The 18,001-nt window shown below is 48.5% G+C and overlaps 1 protein-coding gene across 1 annotated transcript; it reads right to left on the reverse strand.

The window, feature by feature from the left end:
- Window positions 1-2,205: 2,205 nt before the first annotated feature.
- Window positions 2,206-17,896, reverse strand: MAU2 (MAU2 sister chromatid cohesion factor). The gene is made up of 19 exons (XM_048288183.1): window positions 17,477-17,896; window positions 17,149-17,166; window positions 16,814-16,879; window positions 15,785-15,880; window positions 15,206-15,300; window positions 14,749-14,776; window positions 14,190-14,345; window positions 13,605-13,751; window positions 11,998-12,088; window positions 11,644-11,747; window positions 10,687-10,764; window positions 9,853-9,918; window positions 9,532-9,615; window positions 8,016-8,065; window positions 7,612-7,689; window positions 6,517-6,628; window positions 5,514-5,604; window positions 4,023-4,150; window positions 2,206-2,349 (listed from the first exon to the last, which is right to left on the reverse strand). Exons 1-19 carry the CDS (start codon window positions 17,894-17,896, stop codon window positions 2,275-2,277), a joined length of 1,983 nt encoding a protein of 660 aa, XP_048144140.1. The 3' UTR covers window positions 2,206-2,274.
- Window positions 17,897-18,001: the final 105 nt, after the last annotated feature.

Raw genomic sequence — 18,001 nt, forward strand, 5'->3', positions numbered from 1 at the left:
TTGCAGGGAGACAATTCCAATTTCCAGCGGGAATTTGGGAATTCTGGCAGCGGGAGAAGCGCTCAGGCAGCCGGGATCGAGCTCAGAGCTCCCAAGGTGAGAATTCCAGAGGGGGATTTTCCGGATGTTTCACGGCTTTTATGGATTTTGCTCCGATCTGAGCCAGATTGAAGGTGGAAAATTGGGAATTTTTGGGAATTCTGCTTCTTCCACGCCATCTCCAGGGGGTTGGGAAAGGGCTCCTGTCCCACAGGAAGTGCTGGAGAATTCCCTGGAAAACTGCCTGGAGAATTCCCAAAGCTCAGCCCCAACCGCAGCTCTCTGGAATTGGGATTTTTTTTTTTTCCCAATTTTTTTTCCTGGTTTTGCCCAAAATTTTCAGGATGTGGCTGCCCTGGAAGTGTCCAAATGCAGCTGGGAGCAGCCTGGGATAGTGGAAGTGTCCCTGCCCGTGGCATTGGGATGATCCTGGGGCTTTTCCAGCTCCAAAGCTGGGAATCTGATCCCAAAATTTCAAGCCAGAGCTGATTTGGGCCTGAAATCCCGGAATATTCCAGAGTTGGAAAGGACCCAACAGCCTCAGGTTGGATGGGAAGGGAAAGTTTGGATCTCCTGAGTGGGATTTGGGAATGTCAGCCTTTCCCAGCCCAGGAAAAGTCCAAGGAAAAACATTCCAAGGTTTAAAATCGGAGTTGTTGCATCCCAGTGGCTCCCGGAGGGAATAAAAAAATCTGGGAATCTGCTTCCCAACAAACCCAAACCCAGGGAAAACTCCCCCAATTGTCCATGGGGATCAACATTCCTGATCAAAATCCCGGCATCCCACAACTCCTGGGATGGTTCTGTCCCAGTGAGATCCCAAATATCCCAAAAAAAAAAAAAGGGATCCAGGGGAGCCAGGGGCCTCTGGAAGCTCCCATGGGAATTCCAGCCCTGGATTCAGGGCTCAGCCACAGCAGGAGGCTGGAAAATCCCTGGATTTGGGAATCTCTTTGGGATTTCTTCCCTGTTTCTTTTGAGTTCCTTAATCCCAAGGAAAAATCCCAATCCTGAACCAAAACTCCCAATCCTCAATCCCCAAAAATTCCAGGGATATCCAGGTCCTTTGGAGTTTTGCAGGAGGAGCTTTGGGACCAGGATTTCCATGGGAAAAAATCTGGAAAAATCCAATTTTTTGGGAACGGGCAAAAAAAACCTCAAAGCCTGGGATGACTTCCAGAGGGAAAAATTGAGGGATTTGGGTGGAAAAAACTCCCAGTGAGCTGCTCTGGGAGAAGGAAAAGCAACTGGAATGAGGGGATTTTAAGGGAATTTTAAGGTTCCTTCCAAATCCAGCTGGGATGAAAGATTCCCAAAAAGCTCTGGAAGTTTGAGGGCTTCGGTTTTCCTCTCTCCAGGAATTCCAGATTCCTTTTCCCTCCCCTTTTTCCAGAATTCTGGAAGAAGAGCTTTATTCCAGCCCAGGCACTGCTGGAATCCTGGAAAAACTTCCAGCTCTTTCCTGGGATTCACCATTCCCAGATTTCTGGGAGAACTCAGATGGAAAATCCACCAAAAAAACTGGGCTAAACCAGGGAATTTAACCTGGAAAAACCTGGAAAAAGGAAGTTTGTGGCAAGGGCAAGGCTGGAATTTCATCCCAAACCTCCGGACTAGGCTGGGTCTGGATTTAATCCCGGCTTTAAACCCGGCTTTGGAAATCCTTAAGGCACGGCTGCCTTCAGGCTGTGAAAAATTTGGGATCAGCAGGAAAATTCCTGCTTTTTCCCAATCCCAAAGGCATGGAGAGAGCTGTGGTTGTGGGAGAGAGATCCCTGGGATATCCCGGAATTCCTCCTTCCCTCAGGGAATTCCGGAGCAGCCTCCAATCCATCGGTTCCTGATCCTGTTATCCCCAAGGATTCGGCTGCAGGAACCACTCTGGAATTTTTCCCGCCGGAATTCCGAGCCCTCCCTCGTTTCCTGGGAGTTCTCAACCACCGGGATCAAACTTTGGGATTCAGGAGCCCCTTGGCTGGATATTCCCACCTGGAAAAGCAGCTCCAGAGGCTCTTCCCGCTCTGCCAGCCTGGAAAATTCCCACTTTTTCTGCCACCTCTTGGCTACCGGAGGGAATTCGCTGCCTTTTCATGGAAGGGAAGCTTTTCCATGGATTGGTTGGTTTTGTTTTTTTTCCCAGTTTTTTGGTGCTTTTTGGGTTGGTGGGTTTTGTTTTTTTTTTTTTGGGATGTTGTTCATGGATATCCTGGAATTTTCCTGGAATTTTCCTGGGATTCACAGGAGACTGGCCAGGCTGGTGGTGGGACCATTCTGAGCCTGGAATTGGACCGGGGGGGGTCCATCCGTCCACTGCAAAGGAAAAAACAGTGTCAAAATCCCGGGAAGAATTCCCTCAGGATCACAGAATTCCCAAAAAAACCCTCCCTACCCCCAGGGAATGCCACATTCCAACCCCAAATCCCGCTCGGATCCGGGTTTTTTCCAGGTTTTTTGGGGGATTTTTTTTTTTGGCATTTCAACCTCAAGGCAATGGGATTATCCCAATTCTCCCAATTCCCGCTGGGAAATCTGGGAAAAGCGGGATTTGCACGGAGCTGCACGTGCTCCTTCCATTCCTGATTTTCCTCTGCCCCAAATCCATGGAAATATTCCAGGAAGGAGGGAATTGGGGATGGTTATTCCTTCGTTTTCCCCCCTTCTCCAGGTTTTTCATCCCCCAGCCAAATTCCTGCATCGGGGATGGATGGAAACTCCAGGATGCGTGGAAGCCATGGAATTCCCAAAATTTCTGCTGCCAAATCCTCAAAAAAATCCCAGGATCCCTCTGGAAGCAGAGCCAGCAATCAGCACTTCCTTACTGGCCTTTTTTCCCTGCTTTTCTTCCCAAAAAATCTCCCCATTCCTGGCGTTTCCCATTCCCAGCTGGATGTTATTGATTGTGGATCCATTGGGAATTCAGATTTTGGGAGAAACAGGGAATAAAAAAACCTTGGGAATGTTGAATTCTCAGTGGAATTCAGACTTTTTTAGGGGTGTCCAGCACAGAATTCCTGGGAATTAAACCCGGGAATGGTGGAATTTTCCTCAAAACCAACAAAATCCAGTGGCCAAAAAGGAGAATAAATTCAATTTTGGGGGTGGGAAGAAAATCCCTGGAAAAGGCAAATCCCAAATCCAGCAACCTCAAAATGGTCAAAATGAATTAAAAGGTCCTTTTTCCAGTTGGAAAAGTGGGAATTTGGAGTGGATTTGGGGAATTTGGAGTGGATTTGGGGAATCCCCTGAAGGAATTCAACCATCAGGGGATCCACTGGGAATTCAGGGATAAATGGGAAAAGAAAAACCACTTGGGAATGTTGAATTTTAAGTGGAAACTGCATTTTTAGGGGTGTCCAGCACAGAATTCCCAGGAAAAGGCTAAATCCTCAAAATAAATCTGGGAATGGTGGAATTCTCCTCCAAAATTACAAAACCAAGCGGCTAAAAAAGGGAATAAATGGAAGTTTTGGGTTCCAAGAAAACCCCTGGAAAAGGCAAATCCCAAATGCAGCAACCCCAAATTGAAAAAAAGAATTAAAAGGTCGTTTTTTCCGGTTGGAAAAGTGGGAATTTGGAGTGGAAAAGTGGGAATTTGGAGTGGAAAAGTGGGAATTTGGAGTGGAAAAGTGGGAATCCCCTGAAGGGACCGGCTTCAAGCATCAGAGGAATCAGGGAATCATCCCTGGGAATTCAAATTTCGGGATCGATTGGGAAGAAAAACCCCACTGAATTCTGCACTTTTAGGGGTGTCCAGCACGGAATTCCCAGGAATTAAGCCTGGGAATGGTGGAATTCTCCTCAAAACCAACAAAATCCAGCGGTGCCAAAAATCATTTCAAGAATCAATTCAAGTTTTGGTGGGGAAAAAAAACTCTTTGAGAAGGAAACCCCAAATCCAGCAGCCCGAAATTGAGAACTTGAAGGAAAGGGTGGGTTTTTTTCCAGTTGGAAAAGTGGGAATTTTGGGAATTCTGGGCCCTCACCGTGATCAGGTTGTGCTCGGGGAGGCTGCAGGCCTCGATGTGGTCCTGGAGCAGCTGCTGGGAGAAGTTTTGGTGCATCTGGGCGGCCTCGTGGGCATCCATGGCATTGCCACACGCCTTGTTCAGGTCTGGGAAAGCCGGAAAAACAGCGGGATTCATCCCTGGAGCCTCCTGCAGCCCGGCCTGGGGCACTTCCAGGGATCCAGGGGCAGCCAGAGCTTCTCTGGGAATCCTCCCAGGCAGCAATTCCTTGCCAATGTCCCACCCAGATTCACCCCTTTCCAGCAGGAAGTCATTCCCTGTGTCCTGGAATTCCTTCTCCCAAATCTCTCTCCAGCTCTCCTGGAATCCCTTCAAGGCTCTGGAAGCAGCTCCAAGGTTTTCCTGGAGTTTCCCTTCTCCAGCCTGGCTTTGGACACTTCCAGGGAACAATTCCTTCCCAATATCCCACCCAAATTCCTCTTTGCCAGTTTAAATGCATTCCCTGTGTCCTGGAATTCCAGCCCTCATCCCAAATCCCTCTCCAGCTCTCCTGGAATCCCTTCAAGGCTCTGGAAGCAGCTCCAAGGTTTTCCTGGATCCTTCCCTTCTCCAGCCTGGCTTTGGACACTTCCAGGGAACAATTCCTTCCCAATATCCCACCCAAATTTCTCTTTCCCAGTTTAAATGCATTCCCTGTGCCCTGGAATTCCAGCCCTCATCCCAAATCCCTCTCCAGCTCTCCTGGAGCCCCTTCAGGCTCTGGAAGGGGCTCAGAGCTCTCCCTGGAGCTGCTCTGGGAATTCCATCCCATTCCTTCCCCACCCTCCCAGCCAGGAATTCCTTCCCAATATCCCACTCAAATCTCCCCTCTCCCAGTCTGAACCCATTCCCTGTGTCCTGGAATTCCAGCCCAAATCCCAAATCCCTCTCCAGCTCTCCTGGAATCCCTTCAAGGCTCTGGAAGCAGCTCCAACGTTTTTCTGGATCCTTCCCTTCTCCAGCCTGGCTTTGGACACTTCCAGGGAACAATTCCTCCCCAATATCCTGTCCATCCCTGCCCTTTGCCAGTTTGAATCCATTCCCTGTGTCCTGGAATTCCAGCCCTCATCCCAAATCCCTCTCCAGCTCTCCTGGACCCCCTTTAGGCTCTGGAAGCAGCTCCAAGCTCTCCCTGGATCCTTCTCTTCTCCCACCTTTCCAGGGATCCAGGGGCAGCCACGGCTTCTCTGGGAATTCCATCCCATTCCCTCCCAGGCAGGAATTCCTTCCCAATCTCCCCTTTCCCAGTTCCAGCCCATTCCCTGTATCCTGGAATTCCAGCCCTCATCCCAAATCCCCCTCCAGCTCTCCTGGAGCCCCTTCCCCCTCTGGAAGCAGCTCCAAGCTCTCCCTGGAGCTGCCCATTCCCAGCTCTCCCAGCTGGGATCAGCTCCGTGTTTTCCCCTGGCATTCCCACCCTCCCAGAGGCTCTTCCCAGTTTTTCCAGGATGATCCCTGTTCCCAAATTACCCCGGAGCAGGGCTGAGGACCAGAGCTGCACGGACATGTCCGGGATCTTGCTGGCCAGCTGCATGGCCGGCACCACCATGTTGTTGCTTTCCTAGGAAAAATCGGGAAGGGAAAGGGAAAAATTGGGATATCCGGGAATTTTTTACGCCTTGGAAGTAGAAATGTACTCAAAAAGATGGAAAATTTCGGATGGAAAATTGGATTTTTGCCGCTCAAGTCCTTGGGATGGAGGGGAATACGATTCCCAAGGATTCCCAAGATTCCTTGGATTGAAGGGAGTGAGTTCCCAAAATTCCCAAGGAATCCTTGGTGTGGAAGGGAATTAAAATCCCAAGATTCTCAGGGATTTCCTGGGATGGAAAGGAATAAGATTCCCAAGATTCCCAAGGATTCCCTGGGATTGTACGGAAAAGGATTCCCAAGGATTCCAGGGAACAAAATGCCCAAGGATTCCTTAAGATTCCAGGGAATAAGATCCTGAGATTCCCAAGGATTCCCTGGGATTGTAGGGAATGAGATTCCCAAGGATTCCTTGGGAATGAAAGGGAATAAATGGAAGGGCTGGGTGGGACATGCCAAAGCTCCATTCCAGGAATTCTGGACTGGGAAAAATCCCAACTTTCTGGTCTGTCCATGGGAATTCCCAGGGAATTGGGCCACCACTGGAATCGTGCCACAATTCCACCCAATCCAATCCCCTTAGTGCCGAGATTTTCCCCTTTTCCAGCTCTTTTTTTTTCCAGGAATTACAGCCTGAACCCTTCCAGAACAGATCCCAAATCCCCCCATTCCTAAAATTCCATGAAAACACAAATCCCAAGATGATCCAGAAGCAACAAAATCCCAACTCCTCATCGGAGGGCGCTGGAAACGCTTGAAAAATCCCATTATTCCCACCCATATCCCGATTTTCTTGGGGATCTGGGGGGGGGATTTGAGGGGGGATTTTTTGGGAGAAGGTGAATCCCAGGATTGCAGGGCTGAGGAGGGATTTGGGAATTACCCTGTGGTTTCCCAGGACGTAGAAGATGTGGCCCAGGAGCACGAGGGAGCAGGCGGTCAGGCGGTTCAGGTCCTCGGCGTTCGACATCTTCAGCGTCTCCCGCAAAAATCGCCTGGAAAAAACGGGAAAAAACGGGAAAAATCGGGAAAAATCGGGATGCGACACCTCCCTCCAGCTGGGAGAATCCCTAAATATGCAGGATTAAGTTCCTGGATTCATTAAATGAGCTGGAGGAAAGGGAATTCCTGAGTTTTATCTGGGAATGGGGCTGGAGCTGCCGCCTTTGGGAAGGTGCAGATCCTTGGGATGGAAGGGAATGAGAGTCCCAGGATTCCCGAGGATTCCTTGGGATTGCAGGGAATAACATTCCCAAGGATTCCCTGGGATTGAAGGGAATAAAATGCCCGAGATTCCCAAGGATTCCTTGGGATTGAAGGGAATAAAATGCCCGAGATTCCCAAGGATTCCTTGGGATTGAAGGGAATAAAATGCCCGAGATTCCCAAGGATTCCTTGGGATTGAAGGGAATAAAATGCCCAAGATTCCCAAGGATTCCTTGGGACTGAAGGGAATAAAATGCCCGAGATTCCCAAGGATTCCCTGGGACTGAAGGGAATAAAACGCCCGAGATTCCCAAGGATTCCTTGGGATTGAAGGGAATAAAATGCCTGAGATTCCCAAGGATTCCTTGGGATTCCAGGGAATAAAACCTCAAAATTCCCAAGGATTACAGAGAATAAGATCCCAAGGAATCCTTGGGATTGCAGGGAATAACATTCCCAAAATTCCCAAGGATTCCTTGATTTTCAAGGGAATCAACCCCAAGAACTCCTTGGGATTACAGGGAATAAGACCTCAAGATTCCCAAGGATTCCAGGGAATAAAATCCCAAGATTCCCAAAGAATTCCCAAGGAAAGAGCCCACACCCCCCCCCCCCCCCCACTTCCCTGCTCCTCCCCCCTGGCTAATCCAGGATAAATCCCCAGGGATTGGATGGAAAACGAAGCCTTGGGATTCCCACTGTGATCCCAAAAAAAAGCCGGATTTAGTTCTTCCCTGCCCTTTTCCCGCTTTTCTGAGGGATTTGGACTCACTTGGCCTCGTTGTATCTTCCCTGGAAAAAGGAGAAGAGCCCTCGGATGTAAAAAGCTGCAGCCCGGAGACAATGGGAACTATGGAAAAAAAAAAAAAACCCATGGATATCTCAGTATCTCACCCAGATTCCCAGGAATTCCACCCCAAAATCCAACTTCCAAGCAAAATATTCCATTTAAGCCACATCCCATGGAAAAAAACCCCATGGATATCTCAGTATCTCACCCAGATTCCCAGCAATTCCACCCCAAAATCCAACTTCCAAGCAAAATATTCCATTTAAGCCACATCCCGAGCTTTTCCCTTGGAATTAAGTTGGATTTTCCCCCTTTTATTTGTTGAAAAAGCTGCTCCAAATCCCTCATTCCCATCCCGGAATGGTGGGATTTGTTGGAATTCTCACCTCACTGGGAAGTTGTGGTCGGGATTTATCCTTTCCAATAAACTGTAGAGCTGGAAAATGGGAGAGGAAAAGGGAATTGTCAGCATTTCCCACATGGAAAAATCCATTTTCCAAGGAAAAAAAAAAATCAACCCCCAAGTGGTGAAATTCCACCCCAAACCACCCCCAATGTATCCCAATATTGGGAATTTTAGGCTCGTTTTGATTCCAAAAATCCAATTTTATCCAAACTATCCTCCAATTCCACAGGATTTGCTGGATAATAATTGTATTCCCACAGAAAACTTGGAGCTGGTGGAGCTAATAATGAATTTTATATCGGATCTGATTAATTAAAACCAGAATTTAATTAAGGAATTGACAAATTTGAAGGATTTTTTTGCTTCCCAAAGTTTTTCCGCAAATCCTCTGCACAGGGAGCAAAATTCCTGAGGAGAATCTTCCCAAGGCAATTCCCTGAGAGCTCTGAGAGGATGAAAATAGGGAATTTTGGGGAATTTTGGGAAGAAACAGCAACGCTCAGGAGCAGCTCCCTATTTCTGGGTATTTCTGTGATTCCCTGAAACCTCTGGAAATTGAAAATGATGGAAAATGATGAGAAACAGATGGAAAATTATGGAAATTATGGAAAATGAAGCCAAGGGGTTGAATGAGAGGTGACAGAATTAAACCCCCATTCCCATGGGAAGAATTGTGGGAATAATCGAGAATATTTGGAGTTTTCCAGCTGATTCCTCAGGAATTCCCACTCCTCTAATTAAGGAGATGCTGCCAGGCAAGGCCCTGATGGCAAAAATGCCCAGAAAAAGTCAAATCCCAGGAATTTTCTCCACAGAAAAGTGGGATTTTCCACTCCCCTGATGGAGGGGCTGCTGCCAGGCAAGGCCCTGATGGCAAAAATGCCCAGAAAAAGTCAAATCCCAGGAATTTTCTCCACAGAAAAGTGGGATTTGAGAGAGAAAGTGGGAAGAATTGTGGGAATAATCCAGAAAATTCAGCTCCAGAACATTCTTTTTGGAGTTTTCCAGCTGATTCCTCAGGAATTCCCACTCCTAATTAAGGAGCTGCTGCCAGCAAGGCCCTGATGGCAAAAATACCCAGGAAAAGCCAAATCCCAGGAGTTTTCTCCACAGAAAAGTGGGATTTGAGAGAGAGAGTGGGAAGAATTGTGGGAATAATCAAGACTATTTGGAATTTTCCAGCTGATTCCTCAGGAATTCCCACTCCTCTAATTAAGGAGCTGCTGCCAGCAAGGCCCTGATGGCAAAAATGCCCAGGAAAAGCCAAATCCCAGGAATTTTCTCCACAGAAAAGTGGGATTTGAGAGAGAAAGTGGGAAGAATTGTGGGAATAATCAAGACTATTTGGAATTTTCCAGCTGATTCCTCAGGAATTCCCACTCCTCTAATTAAGCAGCTGCTGCCAGCAAGGCCCTGATGGCAAAAATACCCAGGAAAAGCCAAATCCCAGGAATTTTCCCCACAGAAAAGCGGGATTTGGGGAGATCCCAGCTCACCTCCTGGTGCCGATTCCCTTCCCGGATGTAGACGCTGGCCAGGTTGGTGACAATAAATGCCCACAGCTCCTGGTGGGTTGTGAGCTGGAAAGGAGAAAATTCCCAAATATTTCAGTCCTTCCCTCAGCATTTGCTCATTTCCCAAAAAAATCCTGGCTAAAAACTCATTTATTGATATTTTAATGTTATAAATCCCCACAAATTCAAGGAAAATCATGACTCAACAATAGAATTAAGGAAGTTTTCCTGTCCAAATTCACATTTCCATCCCCAAGGCCCATTCCTATGTTTCCAGAGGAAAATTTGGGAATAAAATCTCACTCTCAGTGCCGTAGTGAATTGTGCTTCTGCATTGTCCATACAGTTGACAGAGATGCAGTAGAGGCCCTGGAAAAGAAAGGATATTTTTGGGAATGCGGCCCAAAACATCCCCAAATCCACAGAAATATTGGGATAACAGCAGGGAAAAGGGACCAACGAGTCTCGGCTGTGGGGAAAGATCAGGAATTTCTACAAAACATCCTTTAAATTAAATTATTCATAGAAAAAGCTTCATTTAGCTAAAAAAAACCTTTCTTAAAATCATGGAAAACTCAAATATTCCCTAAATAAACTCTTCCCTTTCCACAGTTCCCACAGAAAACCACCTCCAGTGGGCACAGTTGAAATCCCTGGATTTCCCTTTTTCCAGCTGATTCCTCCCAAATTCCCACTCCCCTCACGAAGGAGCTGCCGCCAGCCAAGGCCCTGCTGCCAGAAATGCCCAGGAAAAGCCAAATCCCAGGAATTTTCTCCACAGAAAAATGGGATTTGAGGGGGGGGGTTGGAAATCAGGAATTTTGGGAATAAACAGCAACACTCAAGAACAGGTCTCTATTCCTGGGGCCAGGGCTGGGATTATTCCAGGGATTCCTCATCCTTGGAAGTGTCCAAGGTTGGAGCACTCTGGGATAGTGGGAAGTGTCCCTTCCCACCCAAACCATCCTGGAATTCTTTTTCCAAAGGGTTTTAAGCTGGGAATGAGCCTCCACAGCAGTGAATGATGCAGATCCTGTTATTCCCAGGGAATCTCCCCTCAGGAATTCCTGGTGGGACGTGGAATTCCCGGTGGGATGTGGAATTCCCAGGATGCCAGGGCTCATCCCAAAAACTCACCAGGAGCGTGTGCAGCTGGGCAGCGTGGTTGGAAAAGAGCCTTGGAGACTGCTGGCACAGCTGGCAGACCTGGGAAATCTGGGAAAGAACAAAATTCCCCCTTTTAGACATGTTTTCCATCATTTAATGCTCCAAATCCCACTCCTCGCACCCCTCATGGATACGGGGATTGGCTCCAGGATCCCAAATCCTGGATAAAAGGGGAGGCTGGATGTGCTCCCAGCACAGGAAAAGGGAATTGCACACATTCCTCCCACATTCCAGCTGGTTTGGAATGGTTTCCTCCACCCTCTGGAATTCACAGCTGCAGATCCCTCCTGAAATGCTCCAGATTTTCCAGGAAAACTGGGATAAAAGCTTCCAAAATCTGGGATTGCGATGAGTCTCAGGAGACAGAAGCAGGAGGCTGAATCCCTCCCCATTCCCAGTATTCCCAGTACTCCCAGTAAAGCTGACAGCTAGGATTGGATGATCCAGTCCATCCACTGGATGGATTCCCAGGATTTAAAAATGATCGGAAAAATGGGAAAGAAGTTCAGTTCCTCTGGAACAACAGAAATCAACCACGAAAGAGGAGGAAAAGCAGGAATGTTAAAAACTGGGAAACACCTGGACAAGGCAGGAACTTTAAGAGGAACAGGAAGGAGCCACTCTGGAATGGGTGGAATGGGAAAAATCACTGGAATCAGCCTGGAATTCCCACCAGGAAAGCGTCAAATCAATTATTGCTCATTCCATGATCCCAAAGTGTCCTTAAATAAATATTTTAGAGGACAATCCCACATTTCCCAAGTCCTGAGCACCACCAAGCCTGGCTGTATCCATGAATAATCCATCGGGAATTCCCCACCTGAGCCCACAACTGCAATTCCCACGTTTTAAAAACCATTCTTGCACAACATTCCCATTTTTTTGGGAGCCATTCCCAGCCAGGGAATGCTGGAATTCCCACTTTACCTCCTGCAGGGCCGTGGCTTTGTGTCCCGTGACCAGCCTGCACATGATGATGTGTTCCAACAAAATCACTTGGAATGAGGACAGGATGGGGCTGCAGTCCAGCACTGGGAAAGGAGCAGCAGGAATTCCATGAGTAGGATTTAAGGAATGTTTCAAATCCCATCAAAAAAAACACCCCCCAAGAGTTGATTTTTGTACTCAAAGCCACCACCCGGCCTTCAAATCACGTTTTTAATCTTGGTTTTAGTCTTAGGCCATCCCAGTAGCTCAACAAGGCTGCAAGATTGGTTTAAATGAGGAATAAATGATGGAATTTTCCTGGATTCCAGCTGAATTCCAACTCCTTTTCCTTACTTTTGAGCTTCTCCAGCTGCATGAGGGCTTTGTCCGTGTATTTCTGAGCCTTCTCCAGGTATCCTGCCTGCATGGAATGCATCACTGTCACCTGCAGGGAAGCACAGCAAGGATTATCCACCTTGAGAATTTCCCTGGGATGGAATTCCCAGAGGGGCTGGGGCTGCCTCATCCCAGGAAGCTTTGGAGCAACCCAGGAGAGTGGGAGGTGTGATTGAGGGGGTGGGAATGGATGATTTTTTAAGCTCCTTCCCACCCAAACCATTCCATGATTCCCAAAAATGTATCTGTGCACAGAGGGAAGGGCTGGGAGTTCACAGAATTCCTCAAATCCGAGATTTTTTATGTCATTTAGGATTGGAATCATCTGCAAGGAATGGAACAAAAACCTTCAGCAAGTCCAAGTCCAGCTCTCATCGCGTTGATAAAATCAAACCAAACTGGTTTTGCTTTGTACAAATAACTCCATTTTCATTTGAGGTCGGTGTTAATTAATAAATAAATTAATTAATCATTAATTAATTCCCATTTCCAGCCTGGAATCTCCTAATACCCTGAGCAGCTCCCTCAGCATCACCCCACAGACAGCGGGGCAGAAGCAGCACCAAGCAGCTGATAAAATTAAGCCAAAGTAGCTCTGTTTTGTACAAATAACTTCATTTTCAGTTCAATCAGGTGTTAATTAATAAATTAATTAATTCCCATTTCCAGCCTGGCATTTCCTCACACTCTGAGCAGCTCCCTCAGCATCACCTCACAGACACCAGGGCAGAAGCAGCACCAAGCAGGTAACAAAATTAAGCCAAAGTAGCTCTGCTTTGTACAAATAGCTCCATTTTCATTTGAGTCAGGTATTAATTAATAAAATAATTAATTATTAATTAATTAATTCAAATTTCCAAGCTGGAATCTCCTCACACCCTGAGCAGTCCCCTCAGCATCACCCCACAGACACTGGGGCAGAAGCTGCTAACAAAATTAAGCCAAAGTGGCTCTGCTTTGTACAAATAACTCCATTTTCCTTTGAGTTGGGTGTTAATTAATAAATACATTAATTATTAATTAATTAATTCCAGTTTCCAGGCTGGAATCTCCTCACACACACTGAGCAGCATCAACCCCATGGACACTGAGGTGGAACCAGCACCAAGCAGCTGATAAAATTAAGCCAAAGTGGCTCTGTTTTGTACAAATGACTCCATTTCCCTTTGAATCAGGTATTAATTAATCAATTAATTAATTATTTATTAATTAATTCCCATTTCCAAGCTGGAATCTCCTCACACACCGAGCAGCCCCCTCAGCATCACCCCACAGACACTGGGGCAGAAGCAGCTAACAAAATTAAGCCAAAGTGGCTCTGCTTTGTACAAATAACTCCATTTCCCTTTGAATCAGGTATTAATTAATCAATCAATTAATTATTAATCAATTAATTCCCATTTCCAAGCTGGAATCTCCTCACACACCGAGCAGCCCCCTCAGCATCACCCCATGGACACTGAGGCAGAAACAGCACCAAGCAGCTCGGTGGGACTGCGAGATCTAACTCAGATCATTAATTAATCCTCATTAATTAGCAATTAGCGCTAATTAACAGCTCTCACCAGGTAGACCAGCACACACATGTGCTCCTTGGGCAGCCAGTGGAAGAGGTCAGCGGGGTTGCTGGGCAGGATCTCGTCGTCGTGCAGGGTGGAGATGGTTTGGATGCACTGCTGCAGCTGCTTCAGGCACGGCTTCACGCTCTTCACCTGGGCAAAGGGACAATTCCCAGCGGGAATTCCTGACATTCCTGCTGCTTCCCAGCTTTTGGAGTGGGGAAACTTCCCAGAGGATCCATAACTCCCACGTTCAGGGGGTTGGTTCAGAGTTTGGGGTTGATTTAGGATTGACGACGCTCAGCGCTTCGTGGTGGTAAATAGGACCAAGGGATGCTCAAAATATTCCCAAAATTCCCCAAAAATTCCTGTTATCTCCTCCAACACACCATGGAATCAAGAGACCAGCATGGATATAAAAATATCATGGAAAACCTGCCCAAATTAGTGTAATTCCCTCACTCTTTCTTTCATTTCCAATCAAAATCAACAGCAATTCCCTCCCATTATAAAAAAAAAAAAAATCCCCTCAGAGCTGACTTTTTAGGAAATATTCCTCTCCCAAATTCCCAGCTGGAATGTGCCACGTACCTGGCCAGCATCCAGGTAATGTGTGACCTGCAGGACCAGGAAGAAGACCCTGAGGGATTCCTTCTGGATGGGATTTCCCTGCCAGTTCTCCACGATCTGCCCACACAGCGTCAGCAGCGGGTGAACCTCCTGCAGCTTCCTCTCCATCAGCAGCAGCTGCAATTCCCAAGGAAAACTCCTTATTTTCAGGATCAACACTCAGGGAATGGCAGTTTCCCACGGAATTGTGGCTGCCTGATCCCTGGAATTCCCCAAGGCCAGGTTGGAGCAGCCTGGGATAGTGGAAGGTGTCCCTGGTTCTTCCAACCCAAACCATTCCAGGATTCTCTAATTCCAGGAAATTAGGATTGGAATATTCACCTGATTCCCACAGCCCTTTCCCCCCACCACCCCTTCCATCCCTCATTACAAAAAATCCAGGGAAAAGTCACAATGATCCTTTTTTCCTTCCAGAAAAAAGGTCAAACTTATCCACAAAAATCCTACTTATCCCAAAAATATCCCCTGGAATTTGGCATTAAACAGGGAATAATTGATTTTAAAATGACTTCCAACTCACCATCCCTTTGCTGAGCAGAAAGAGGGCTCTGGAATGAAATAAAATAACGTTAAATTCCCCCCAAAAAATTACTCGGTCCACAAAAAAAACAAAACGCCAGAGAAAAAAAAAAATTGCCTTTTTCCACCTTCAAAAGCAGGGGGAAAAAAAAGGGTTAAGGGATCTGATAGAGAAATTCCTGGGGAACTCAAGGAGGAAATCCCAGGGAACTCAGGAAGAGAATCCCAAGGAATTCCAGGTGGGAATCCCAGGGAAATCAGGGGAGAAAACCCAGGAATTCAGGTAGGAAATCAGGGAGAAAACCCCAGGGGACTTAAGGAAGAAATCCTAGGGAATTCAGGCAGGAAATCCCAGGGAGAAAATCAGGGAGGAAATCCCAGGGGACTCGGGGAGGAAATGCCAGGGAATTTGGGCAGGAAATGGCAGGAATTGCAGGAGAAATCCCGGGAATTGTCACCTGGTGTACTCGGAGCCCACCACCCGGGCGTACTCTGCCCCCACTCCCAGCAGGTCACAGGCCGACACCAAATCCTTCTCCAGGGTGTGGAGTTGCTGAAATGGGGAGAAACAACAACAAAAAAAACCCATAAAACCTCAGGATTGGCTTTGTAAATCCCAAGAAAAGGCCGTTATCCCGTCTCTGGATTTACAAATTCCTGCTCCTTGCAGGAATTATCTGCTTTTAGATCTGTTTTGCAAAGAAATCTGTGGCGTTTCCAAGGATTTGTCTGAGCCCAGAGTGTTGGTTTTTTATCCCCTTAAAATTCCTGATTCATGAGGAATGGGTTAAAACCGGAGGCAGATCCTCCAATTCCATCCTTGGAATTCCATGTCCCCTAACTCCTACAGGGTGATCCTGTCTGATTCCTTGCTCCAATCCCAACACCAATTCCCAGCCCGGAATTGCCTTTTCCCTCTCCATTAACAGGGATTTTTTAGGGAATAAGGGGGTGAAATGCATCCACGCTGCTTTGAATGGGAATACAGGGTTTTTCCAGGCTTTGTTTTCCAAGGAATTGCTGCCCCAATGACTCACAGCCAGCTGGAAGAGCAGCCTGCAGTGCCAGTAGGGAGTTTGCTGAGAGATCTGGATGGCTTTGCGCAGCAGGGGCTTGGCCGTATCCACGGAATTCTGCAACACAAACACCCCCCAGTCAACACAAATCCCAGGATTCCTGGGATTCTGGGATAGCCCAGCCTTTCAATTCCTTGGATAATCACACTGATCCCTCTGGGGAGGCTTGGGAATGAGGGATCAAAGCGTGGGAAGCAATAAAAATAAGAGGGGAAAAGTTTGGTGGGGCTGCTCCATCCCTGGAATGTCCAAGGTTGGGTTGGATGAGACTTGGAGAAACCTGGGATAGTGGGAAGTGTGGGAGTGGATGGGATTGAAGCTCCTTCCAATCCAAACCATTCTGGGATTTGGTGATTCAAAGCAAAATCCTGCCCAGGAAACAGCTGTGGAGGAAATCAGCACAACTTCCCAAGGACAGGAACGAGGACAAAACGTGGGATGATCCAACTGGGGCTTTCCATGGAAAGAAAGACTTTGGGCAAGGGATGGAGACAGGGAATTGTTTCCCCACTTTCCACTTCGATGGGATTTTGAGATGGAATTCCTCCGTGTGACGGTGGGGAGGAGCTGGGATGGAATTCCCAAAGAAGCTGTGGCTGCCCCATCCCTGCAAGTGTCCAGATTGGAGCAACCTGGGATGATGGAAGGTGTCCTTCCCATTGGAAGGGATGATCCTTCAAGTCCCTTCCAACCCAAATCACTCCAGGAACCCAAAAACCAGGAATTCCAAAACCCTGAGGAAAACCTTGGATTTTGCTCCCTCCCTCCCCCAAAATCAGCATTTGTTTAATGAAGACTAAAGAAATCCTTTGGCCAAGCAAAATTCCTTTTGCAGTGGGAAACCCTCGTTGCAATCCCAGCAAAAACTTCCACAATAAGACAGAAGAAAAAGCCTGTCGTCCCAGAAACCAGACTCCTAACAGGAATATCCCATTCCAAACCCAAACTAAAGGAGCACAGAGGGGTTTTTGGAGGGTTTCTCTCACTCACCTCTTGGCAATACAGCTCCGACAGCAAACTGGCCGCCTCAAACTTCACATCTTCAAACTGGGGGATCTGGCACCAGGGTTAAGGGAATAACAAATTCCAGGTGGGAAACAGCAGCAGCCTGACCTCCAAAAACTCCCAACCCTCAGGAAAACTGCGATGAGATGGGATTTAAGGTCCCTTCCAACCCAAATCACTCTGTGGTTCCATGAAAGCAGTGATGAAGCAGATAAAAACACCCAACAAATGCCCACCCCCAGGCCCTTTAAGGTGTTTTGGGAGTTTCCAGAAAGTTGTTTCCAGCTCAGAGCCCTTCCTGGATCCCGGGAAAAGGATACCTGCTGGGATATCAGCCACTGCAAGAGAACACAGCGGGTTAGGCTGAGACTAAAAGCCATCAGAGCCCCCCATTATCCTCCCACTCTGTGCCAGGACTCTCCCACTGTCCCCTTTCCCTGCTCCTCACCTTTTCTAGCTGCCAGGACCCCCTCGGCCGCCCCCTCCCTTACTTGTTACCTTCTCCAGGTGCCCAGATTCCCATCCCCACCACCCCCAACCCTTTATCCACACCCTAGGACCCCCCGCTTCCCCCTTCCCAAGCCCCCCGTGCCCCCAGCCCTGCCCACCACCTCCCTGACCCCATTCCAGCCCCCCTGCCCCGCTCACCGCCTTCTCCAGGTGCCCGCGGGCCTGGTCGCCGTTGCGGGTGTGGTGGTAGAGGACGGAGCCGAGCTGGAGGTGCGTGCGGGCCTCCATGCGGGCCGGGGGCTTGCGGGGCAGCACGGCCTGCAGGCAGTGCACGCACAGCCGCACCTTGGGCGGGCTGGACGTGCGGAAATGCTCGGCCAGGCCCAGCAGCGCCAGGTACCACGACTCGCCCGCGGCCGCGCCGCCGCCCGACCCCGACCCCGGCGCGGGCCCGGCTGCGCCGCCGCCGCCTCCGGCACCTCCGCCGCCGCCTCCGGCACCACCCGCGGCTCCCGCCGCCTCCCCGGAGCCGCTCCCGCCGCCTCCCGCCGGCTGCGGCGGCTGCTGAGGCGGCGGCGGCTGCTGAGGGGCCGCCGCGCCCGCCGCCACCGCCGCCATCTTGGGGCCGCCGACAACACGGGCGGAGGGCGAGGGGCACGGCGGGAGTTGGAGTCCGACCGCCTCTTGCGCGGAGGGGAGATGGGAGTTGTAGTCCGGCCTTTC

The sequence above is a fragment of the Corvus hawaiiensis genome, chromosome 28 (genome assembly GCF_020740725.1).
Source record: "Corvus hawaiiensis isolate bCorHaw1 chromosome 28, bCorHaw1.pri.cur, whole genome shotgun sequence".
NCBI lineage: Eukaryota > Metazoa > Chordata > Aves > Passeriformes > Corvidae > Corvus > Corvus hawaiiensis.